The 11,220-nt window shown below is 42.9% G+C and overlaps 1 protein-coding gene across 2 annotated transcripts in view; it reads left to right on the forward strand.

Annotated features, from left to right (window-relative positions):
* The window catches only part of Slc5a12 (solute carrier family 5 member 12), a 57,668-nt gene that overhangs the window by 1,204 nt on the left and 45,244 nt on the right, over window positions 1-11,220 (forward strand). For both annotated transcript variants that reach the window (XM_004644119.2, XM_023704231.1), the window contains exon 2: window positions 9,888-9,953. In XM_004644119.2, the coding sequence (XP_004644176.1) occupies window positions 9,888-9,953 (66 nt within the window). The remainder of the gene's footprint in view (window positions 1-9,887; window positions 9,954-11,220) is intronic.

Raw genomic sequence — 11,220 nt, forward strand, 5'->3', positions numbered from 1 at the left:
TGTGTGTGTGTGGCCAGCTCAGCCCACCAGGGGGCGGGGCTGGCTGGCATGTGGTGCTGGGGGATCGAACCGCGGTCCCTGATGCTTTGCTGAGCTTGTTCTAAGTAGGCGCTTTAGACCACTGAGCCATCTCTGCAGCCCAAATTTCATGCTTTTTGTTTGTATTGTTAAAGGTTGCCTAGGTAGCTGCTACAGACAGGGGCCCAACGACGTGGTGGGCGTGGAGGGAGAAAAGTGTCCAAGAAAACCTGAGCTCAGTTCCTTGTTGCCTACAGCATCTCTTTGTAGGTGGCTCCTTGGCACTTCCCAGGTCCAGTGTGGACCATCTTTCATGAACTTTTAGTCGAATGTGAGAGAGCTTTTCCCAGCTTTAGGATATAATTTTATGTCTATCCACTAATTTCATGGACATCTGATATGGATCTTCCTCTTGTAGACTCCCTGTTGGGCCATGGATGTGCATAATTAATCAAGGTCTCTGCCTTTGTGAAGCTTATTCATAAATGCATGAGACAACCATAACACAAATTTATATGCGATTTATCTGTGTGGCATGCACTGATTTAAGAATTTTATATACATTAACTCATTTGGCTGAAAAACAACTTTTAAGCTAGATATTACTGACACCATTATCATTTAATAAGAGGAGAAACAGAAACACAGTGAGCTAAGTGGCTTGCTTAGTGTCACAGAGCTACGAAGTTGCAGTTTTCCAAACCCAGCTCAAGATCATCCGCTGAATCACTGTGCTATCCCTCCCTGCAAGGCACCATTCAGAGAAAGCGAGGTGACGGCAGAGAAGGCAAGGAGGAACGCTGGTCTGGATGGGGAATATCTGTAATTCATAGAGGGTGGTCAAGCAGAACTTCTGCAGTAGTGGAGCAGCAAAGGAAAGACAAGAAAAAAGGCAGTGGTTGCACCAGAACAGGGAGAACCGGGATGTGGGTGGCGTGTTGGACACCAACAAAGAAGGCAGTCAGCTTGGGAAAGATGAGTAGGGGAGGGGGCAAAAGGTGAGACCGAGAAGCGAGGAGCCGGCCTCCCTGAGCAGGTCCTGCGTGTGGAGCCACCTTGACAGGCACATGGACCTCTGTGGAGCGATCTGGTTGTCCCAGAGATGGAGGGACACTGCTGGAGTTTAAAGTAGGAGGATCAGGGATGTAATGCGGAGGCTCACAGCCTTTTAATATCTGAACATCCCAAACCTACTGCAAAATATAAACCTATTATGCTTTTCACACATGATTCTCAAAAAGTTCAGCATACATTGAATGAATGTTTTGTCTTTCTTTTTTAATTTTTTAAAGAAAATAAAAATAGTAATAAAAGCCATTAGAAATGGTACAGAGTTTCTCTAGACAAAATGTTACAAAATCAGAACTGGTTGTCACATTGAATATTGTTATCTTCAAATTAGTTGTTCAGATTACCAGAGATAAGCATGAAATTTGGTCACAAATTGCTGGAAAAAGACCAGATGTGGTGGCACACACTTGTAACCCCTGCATTGGGGAGGCTGAAAATAAGAGGATCACTAGGAGTCTGAGCTGCTTAGTGAGACCCTGTACCATGTACCAAATATATAAAAAAAGAAAAATTGGTGAAAAAAATTGAGCATTAGCTGTTCCTTTCCACAGACCAGTAGAATTCGGCAGTGCAATTATCCAAGCTATCCTGCGCATACACACACGTAATACTTCCCTTCCTTCTTTCTTCCTTTTACCCATTCCCTCCTCCTAGTTGTTTCTTCCTTTTGAGCAGTTTCTTTCCATGTCACAGTATCTATTATACCTTTTGGATTTCATTTACTCTTTCAGGTTCTTACACTAGGGAGACAATGCAATGTTTGCGCACGCCAGTCTGATTTATTTCACCTGTGAGTATGGTCTCTAGCTGGGTCTATTTACATAAAAAAGCCTTGAGGGCCAGCCAGATAGCTCAGAGGATTAAAGCACATGCAAGCAGGCACAGGAGCCAGGGGTTTGATCCCTAGGCCTGCTGTGCCAGCACTGCCCCTGAAGCACACCGAGACAGCAACTGAGGCTGGGTGTGCTGGTACACGCCTGTAATCCCAGCTCTTGGGAGGCTGTAAACAGGTGGATCACTATGAGTCCGATCTAGTAGTGAGACCCTGAGCACCCTGTGGACCTTCCTTAAAATTGAAAAAGCAAAATAAAATAAAATAAAAGCCTTGAGTTTATGTTTCTTTATAGCTGAATACTGCTTCATCTTATAAGAATACCACATTCCTTTTATCCATTCCTCAGCTGGTGGGCATTTGGGTTGTTTCCAAGATTTAGCTATGACAGATTATGCTGCTATATTTTCTCTTTAATAGAGCACTTAAAATTTTTTTTCTTAGTGCAAGTTTTCAATGCAGAGTAATCACATTCATCTTGTGACACTGGCGCATGTCCAGGTCATGTTTCAAGCATTTGAAGGGAGGTGAAGACATGGCGCAGATGCTGTTTAGCAGTTCACTTCGAGTGATCTGTTACTTTCTTCCTTGCTGATCAACGCATGCCTACGGGCAACTGGCTTTACTGACACGGTTCACCTGCTACTACAACGCTAATAATCCAGTGGCAAGGGCCTAAGTGACATGACTGCAGACTCTCCTTTAGTGATAAAGTTGCTACAGATAGGAAATGCTTCATTGCATTTAACTTACAAAATTGTTTTAAGATATTTACTATTGCTGCTTTCTACATATTTTAAAAATTTTAACAGCCTGATAATAAGACTTCCAGATAGTGGGAACCCTGTACGAGACTGTTTAGGGATGTTCTTTTTCTTCAGAAGAATGGCTTAGGGATAAAAAGCATGAAACTGAGGCTGAAGTCTGTTTCTTGTGGAATACCAGCCCTATTACTTGCTAGTTGCAGTACTTGGGGTGAAATGTCTTAATTTGTCTATACCAGGTTTTGGTGTGTAAAATACTAATAAAAAATTGACTTCCAAGGATGTTTATAAGGAATAAAGAGAGTACAGTATGCACACCTTTGACAGACCCTGACAAATGCTCTGTTATTGTTTCCACAGTCACCGTTATCTGCGTGTATTACTCACTTTCTGTCACATACTGAATTTCTGCCTCTTTGCCCTTTCTCTGCTCTCTCTTACGTATGCAAAGCTATGCATTTCTCAGGATCTGTCTAGGTGCTTTTCTCTGAACGAGGTGAGCCTGTTTCCTCACTCTTTGAGCTGGGCTGACCTTGTGCCTTGCTTTAGCCATGAGATTGTGCCCCGAGATACATGTGTTTGGAGAAGGGCACACGGAGCCCGGGGCTTCTGCCTCCTCCTCCTGGCTCGTTACATGCATGTAAGCTGGTGTTGCTGGTGTAGCTGCCGGAGTGTGAGGGGCACGGCCGGAGGGCAGGGGCACCCACCCACAGCCAGCACAGCAGGCAGCCTGCCAGGGAGGCTGACGATGCCTCCCTCTGGATCTGCTGGCTGGCCCTTTCTGGGGTGCCCTGGTGAGGTGAGGAGAGAAGGAGTTCAAGTCCTCATGAATGGGAAACAGTCATTCTTGGGTTTTCAAGCTGCTTGTTTTGGGTATGGTGCAGCTGGGGTCAACTGTGTGAACATCTTGAGGTACAGTGGGGTTTCAGGACCAGGACCCGCTATCTGTGCAACTCAGCCCTGTCCTGCCCCACATCAGAGCAGAAGAGGTCACTCTCTCTTTGCAAAGAAATTAGGCTTAGCTCATTTGCATATCATAGTTTTCATTATCTCCATTCATTTATTTATAATTAATCTCCGCATGTTATTGTTAATTTGGCTCATGTTATTGCAGGAGGTTTTTCCTTATACAAGTCTGATTGAAAAATAAAGTGAATATTGGCATTTAAAAATAATTCTCTCAGTAAAAGGCACATGGTCATTAGTTCTCTTAATTACCACCCCTCACTTCCAACACACTTGTTCCCTTTGTATGCTCCTTTCTGAAGCAGCTTTCAAGTTTTCTTTATTCTGCATCTTTAATTTTATAGCTGTTGCTGCCTTGATGTCCTAAACAGATTCAAGACATTCTCCTTTTGTGGTCATTGTAACTATGGGGAAGACCCAGAAGTCATAATGCCAGACTTAGCAAACAGGCTAGTTGGGGATACATTTTGTGATATTTTGTTTGATGGAAATTGTTGGAACCATTTATCAGTGAGGTGTGCTCAATAATATGGTAACTATTCAAACAAGAGCAGCTTATTTCAGTAAAAGACATGCTGCCATCAACCCCCCTCCAAATACTCCCCATTATTTTGAGCACACCAAGACATTCCTGGCAATGTGCTTTTTATTGCCATAACTTTTTTCTTTTTCTTTTAAATATTCATTGTAGCTTGTTTGCTTTCTTCTTTCTTTCTTCTTTCTTTCTTCTTTCTTTCTTTCTTTCTTTCTTTCTTCTTTCTTTCTTTCTTTCTTTCTTTCTTTCTTTCTTTCTTTCTTTCTTTTGTACTGTAGGGAAGGGTCTACAGGGTCTTCAGGGTTTCACTACTAGATCCAACATGTAGTGATCCATGTACTTACAGCCTCAGAAGAGCTGGGATTACCAGGCCCAGTCTCAGTTGCCGTCTCAGTGCACCCTGGGAGCGGGCCAGCACAGAAGGCCAGAGGATAGAACCCCCCGCCCTGTCTTGCAGGCACTTTAATCTGCTGAGCTATTTGGCAGGCCCCGCATTGTAGCTTTCCTTTACCACTTACACACTAAAAATTCCTACCTCTCACACACCTTTATAGGCTGGTGTCCACTTGGCCTCTCATTTCCTCAAACTACTTAGACTAGTTAGATTCTGAACGGCTTACTCTTCAACTAAGATTTTTATTCTGGTAATACAAATGCAATGATTCATTTGTGTTCTTATACAGTGATTTCTAAACATTTATGTATTACTCTATGTATGCATTACTTTCCTTGATAAATTGCCTTCCTTTCAGTTATATTTATTGTCTGTGATGTTCTGAGACTATTTATGCAGTGTTTTCATGTCAGATGTTTAAATGTAAGATATCATTACTTAATATTTTTAAAGCACAATAAATAATGTTATAAAATATCAGTGGAGAATTGGACATATGGGAATGTATAGGGTCAGAACCAATGTTATGACAATAACCAATGTTTAGGTTATGGTAAGATTTGAAATTTAATCTAGGTTAGAACGTCGCTATAAGGCTTGGTAGAGGAGCAACATGTTGTGGCTTATATTTGGAGGATTGGTCTAGAAGGCTGATACGAATGGTTATCGGGCTCTGGCCATTGGAGAAGGCTGCTGATGGGGAGTCTGTTGCCATAACTCAGGTGAGAGGTGATGATGGCTGTGTGGCAACGGGTGGGGAACTGCAGCTGGTCATTGTGAAGGTGGAGAGTCGGCTCCAGCAGTACTTGATGAAGTGAATTTGGACAGTAGGAGAGAAGTAAAGATTGATTTTACCTGAATTAGTCTTAAACCAATGGGAAGCATGGAGTTGTTGTTTCTTAAGTTGGAATACAGTGTGGAAGAAGTCTGCAGTTCTGAAAATGATCCAGCAGGGTGATGGTATCATACAGTTAAAACCAGGCATGGAGTAGGAGAGTTTTCTTTTGAACTTCTGTTTCACTCCTTCTGGGAGGGAAAGTACTGATAGCCACCAAGGAGGATCCCTGGTGGGCAAGTGAGCAAGTTCGCTGTCAGGAAGTGGGAGAACGTTCTTCCAGAAGTCAAATGATGCACTGAAGTGACCTTTTCTGTTTTGTGGATGAGAAAACAGTGGCTTAGGTCACAGAGAAAGATACTGACAAATTTCAGGTCAGAACCTAAGGAGTCTGACTTCCAATCCACTTTGATCTTTTGTCATCCTGAAGCGATTCTCAGGTATCACTCAGTGGGCTGAATGTAAACACATACACATACATAAAACCACTGACTTCTAGGTTCCTATCGAAGTCTCCACGCAACTTTCCATTTTCAAGAAACTTTTCTTTTTGCTTCCCAGACTTCACACATCACTGTTCTCCAAAGCAAGACTATATATTTTTATTATTTTGTTACAATGTCTTCCAAATTTTACACTGGGGGTGGGTCTACTGCTGTGTAACACTCTACCCCCAAGTAAACTCAAAACAGTAATTTGATCTTAGTTCCATGGTTCAGCTTCATGGCCTTCCTCAGCTGCGTTCTCCTCTTGACCAACTTGCGGGTTCTCCATGACTCATCAGGAATTGTGTGGTTAAAGTTTTGCACATTCAAGAGGACCAGACAAGGCAGCCTGTCTTTGTTCAACATTTCTTCTCATCTTCCAGGAGGCTTCCCTGGGTTCATTATGTGATGGAAAATTCTTATCCACAAGAAAATCCATCTCATTATGACATTTTAAAGACCACATTTTGCACTTCATTTGCTGAAAATGGTGACTTACATGTATTTCCTAGAAGTGGATTCTGAGATAAGAGTTTGAAGGGAAATCATTTTGGGGAATGATTCCAGTAAGCACAGGTAGACAGGTAACGAAGTGAGGCTTGGGAGGAGAGGAAGCCAGTAAAGATGCATTTCTTAGTAGGTTGCCATTGTGACTGAAGGGGTTCCATGCACTAGGGATGTCAAGACAGTAGAGAACATGCATCAGGAGCTGCTCTCTGAAAGGCGAAAAAGAGTGCCTTATCTCTCCACCTCTGTGTAGTCATGGCTGCATGCCTTGATAAGAACCCCAAGCACTCCTGACCTGCCAGCCCTCTGCCAACGTTGGAAGGAAAGCCTCAAGTAGGCAGTCAGAAGCTCATCTAGAGGCCACCAACATGTACTGGAACAGAGCACCAACAAGCTGTGTCTACCGCCCCATGGTGACAGAGACAGCCAGTGAGATCTCATTGTATGTGGGTGGGATCACCACACACTTGACTGTTTCTGTCATGTACTTGATGGCTGCCATTTTGTTCCTGTGTCAATTAGTGTTTCTTAGGGAAACAGATGTAACATAAGATACACAAAGGTATAAGAAATTACAAGATTGGCTTACAAAGTATAAGAAATTACAAGATTGGCTTACAAAGTGTAAGAAATTACAAGATTTGGATGAGGAAGCAAGAAGAGGGTGCACACTGGAGACTGAAGGATTCAGTCAAAGGTCTGGAGTTCTCTGTAGTGTCCACACAGGAGGCCAATAGATGAAGAGTCTACACCATAAGCTGAAGGATGCCCAGAAGCCAAAGAGTGAAAGCCAAAGAGTCTGTTATAGAAGGCTGAAGAGTGTACGAGGGAAGCCAAACACTCTGCAGGAGAAACCAGGAAATGACGTGCAAGTTGAAGGCAAAGACTGGAGCTCCTCTGAAGAATAAAGAAAAGTCTTTCCTCAATTCCCCTTTATAGTGGCCAGGCAATGGCCCACCCTAGGGTGGGTCCCCTATACCCTTGGGTGTAGAATTGCTGGGCCAATTTAGTTAAGTTTCCAAACTTCTCAGGTTGACACAACAACCAACCATTACAGTTCCTGTGTCTAGTTTACATAGAGGAACTCAGGGCTTAGTGCAGAAATCTTGAGTGTTTGTGCAGTAAACTTCTCTTCCCAATGGCATGGGGCAAGAGTCCAGTGTGTCTTCAGCATGGAAGATTTGCCGTCTTCTGTCTCATGATGTTTGATACTTTTAATCCTCTTTGCCTTCCCCTGCCTCTGTAAGAACATTTTCTTTACAGCTGCCTTCACACATTCACAGGACTGTCCTCAGCATCCCAGTGAACTGAGTGGGATGTATGACAATGAGGTGGTTCTTGACCTGAGGACTCAGGGCATCTAGCAGAGTCAGTTAGAAAATGTGGGCTAGTGTGAAACTAAATCACAGTTCTACCAAGTTCTCCTTATTTCAAAGAAAGATCCATTTTAAATGATGAAACATTTATGTGTTGTTTCTAGGAAGAGTACTGATCAATGGGGAATCTTTGATTTAACCAAAATGGTTTTCTTAAATTCCTATAGTAAAAAATCCCAAGTAGAGTCAACATGCAAGGAATTGAATGCCTGAGTCATTGCTACTTTTACAATTTATTTTGTTCATCAAATACATGCTCACTATGAATTGGAAGAATGTCTTCTAGACACTCTTGTCTTTGAGAATACTTACTCACGAAATTCTTTTCTGACCTCCATCAGTAAATAAAACCATTCTGGTGTTTTCACAATTCCTTGTAGCTCTTCTTCTGCTATTATTAAACCTATAATTTTATTTTAATTATTTAATTATTGTTAATGGTTAGCTTGTATAATCTTATAAGATTCTCTGTGGTAAATAATGTTTATTTTCAGGTGATACACTCAGAATTCACTGGGATGCACTGCAGTTTCAACTTGGTAGAAATGATACACAAATGTTTCATGGATCCTTTTTGGATATAAGGAGTGCTGAGTAGAATTATAACTAATTTTCCTCTAATTCACATTTTCTGACTGGCCTTGCTCATGCTGAGCCAGGGTTGAAAGGAAGGAGAGAGGAGAAAGTAAGAGATGTATAGACAGAGAGAGATCTCCATGCCTAGAACCTGTGATAAGATGAAAACCAAGAGAGACATGTACCGTATCAGCCGCACCATCAGGTGCGCTGAGCTAGTGACTGGCTGTGGTGGGACTTGCCTGTAATCCCAGTGCTGAAGAGGCTGAAAATAGGAGGATCACTAGATGTCTGAGCTGTGTAGTGAGACCCTGTACAAAAAACAAACACACAAAAAACAAGAGAGAGATTGGGTCTTCAGAAATAAGAATAAGAAGCTATTGTCTTGGACTATCTATGTGGTCCTAGGATGTACACACAATCAGTGCACCCATGGGGGGAGGCAGCATGTGACTGAGTGACAAGCAGTAGAATTAGGACACAAACATCAGCATGGTATAGCCAGAAGCCAAGGGTGGCCAGCAGCCACAAAAAGCTCAGGGAGGCCAGAAGCAGCTCCTAGAGCCTCCCAGTGCAGTATGACCTTGATTTTGTCCTTGTGAAATTCATTTAGACTGCTGGACTCCCTAAATACAGGAAGTATTACAGTGCTGCTCTAAGTCCCCAAATTGGTGGCAATTTTTCATGGCACTCATAGCAACTGATCAATCCAAAACCTGAAACAAATCCAGCACCAAAATGCCAGTGTGTGACTGATTACCATAAAGAAACTCCAGGATCAGTGTCACAGGAGCCCGGAGGAGGAAGCCAGAGCAAGAATAAGAACAGTGGCAATTGAGCTCCTCTATGTATTTATTTACTTATTTATTTATTTTAAAGAACTCTTCTTGAGTTCTTGAGTGACAATTAAGAATTTGGGGAACAAATTTAAAATTTGAGAGGAGAACTGTCACAATGAGCATTTCACCTAAACAAAGGAAAAGTTGGGACAGCACAGAACGTGTTAGTTAAACACACCTTAAAGAATTTATGCAGAATACAAATTAGGAGAGGGTCAGTGTCATGACTCAGTAGCCTAAGTGTGGATCAGACAATAGAGGGTGTGACATGTCATGCCTGAGGCGTGTAACGACTATGGAGAGTGACTGGGGATTTTGAGAAGTGCCACAGTCAGAGCCCTGTATTAAGAGAATTGATGCAGGAGCTATGAGTTGAGATGGATGGTGGGCAAGGCTTGCTGTTGGGAGACCAGCTAGGAGCCTGCAGTAGTAATTCAGAGAAGAAAATCAGAACTGAGCTACATTTGGGGCAGCAGAGATGTAACAGGAAACGGGCTTTAGCTGGTCCTGGGGAGAAAGCCAGAAGCATGAAAAGGAAGTGAGTTTTAATTCACAGTGGACTTTAAAGTTCAGTGGATCGTACTAAAAGTCCGTAGCACTTGGCTTGGAGAAATGCCAGCAGGACAGAAAAGCCCCTTGCAGAGCTCGTAGGCAAACTCACTGACTCCGGGTGTCTGTCTGTTCCTCAGTACTTACAGCTACGCTTCAACAAACCAGTTCGCTACGCGGCAACCGTCATCTACATCGTGCAGACGGTAAGGAAAGGGCTGCCGCAGGCATGAATGGGGGGTTACAAGATACATGATTACCTGCATTTGCATAGATCCCATAGAGAGTATCTAGACTAATAATGAGAAAAAGGAGAGCATTATAAACTATAAAGACAAAACTGCTTCTTCAAATTTATTTTTCTCATGTTTAACCTGAACAAAATTTAGATATGGGATGGTCTGTTAACTGATTTCAGTATTAGTATTAGTATTAGTACTAATATTTTTAATATTGGTTAAGTTAGTTGAAGCAGAGATGTTTGTTTGGCTGAAGGTCCCATAAAACAATCTCCCCAACCAATATCCTGCTCGCCTCTTACCCCCGGGGACTCCTTTCTAGCCCAGTGGCTTTGGGTGCCTTCCTCCCCACACCACTTGGGAGTCCCGCTCCCCACGTACTTCCTGCTAGCAGAGAGCCTTCTCTCTCTTAACTGAAATCCCACTGAGTGCTGCAGGGAGTGGGAGGGAAGCCGTGTCTCTTGAGCTGCTTGCAGGTATCAGCCTTTTGCAGCTTGCCATACATCTTTAAATGGTAGAATGGCGCTTACAATTAGAAGAGAGCCCATTTCCACGAGGGTGGCAAAGGCTGTTTTGTGAATTAGTGGGTAAGTTATGTAGGCAGTCCTGGCAGCAAGCCTTCCCTGTGCAGTTCTTTCTCTTTGCAGTTTTCCCACTTCCATGCCATGTTCCATATTTCATCAGTTTGCTGAAATGTGCTGCTGCTCCTCAATAGAACTTCTAAAGATAGTAGGGAGCCCAGCAGATGGGTATGAGAGGAATGAAGGGCAAAGAAAAGTTCAACTTTTGGAAATATGCCCAATATGACCACAATATCTCAAATTTGCCAACAATGTTCAAAATCTAGCCCTCTTCCTCTGCCTAATGGTATCTGCATCACTTCTACAGCTTGTATTAGGTAGAGTGGTAAGTGGCTTTAGAGTAGATGAGAATGAAATGCTTGTTGAGCAAGAGGAAGGAAATAGATGTTTAGAGTTATAAAGAACTTTTCAGGTGGCTGGTGAGATAGCTCAGTGGACAAAGCACCTGCTTTGGCAAGCACAGGGACCAGGGTTCAATCCCTGGTACCACATGCCATGCTAGCCCCACCCCTGGGTGTGTTGAGCCAGCGAGTAAGTCCGAGCATGGTGGCACATACCTGCAATCCAAGCCCTGAGGAGGCTGAAAACAGGAGGATCACTATAAGTCTGAGCTGTATAGTGAGACCCTGTACCAAATTATATATATATATATA

Source organism: Octodon degus, unplaced genomic scaffold (assembly GCF_000260255.1).
Source record: "Octodon degus isolate 3935 unplaced genomic scaffold, OctDeg1.0 scaffold00193, whole genome shotgun sequence".
Taxonomy (NCBI): domain Eukaryota; kingdom Metazoa; phylum Chordata; class Mammalia; order Rodentia; family Octodontidae; genus Octodon; species Octodon degus.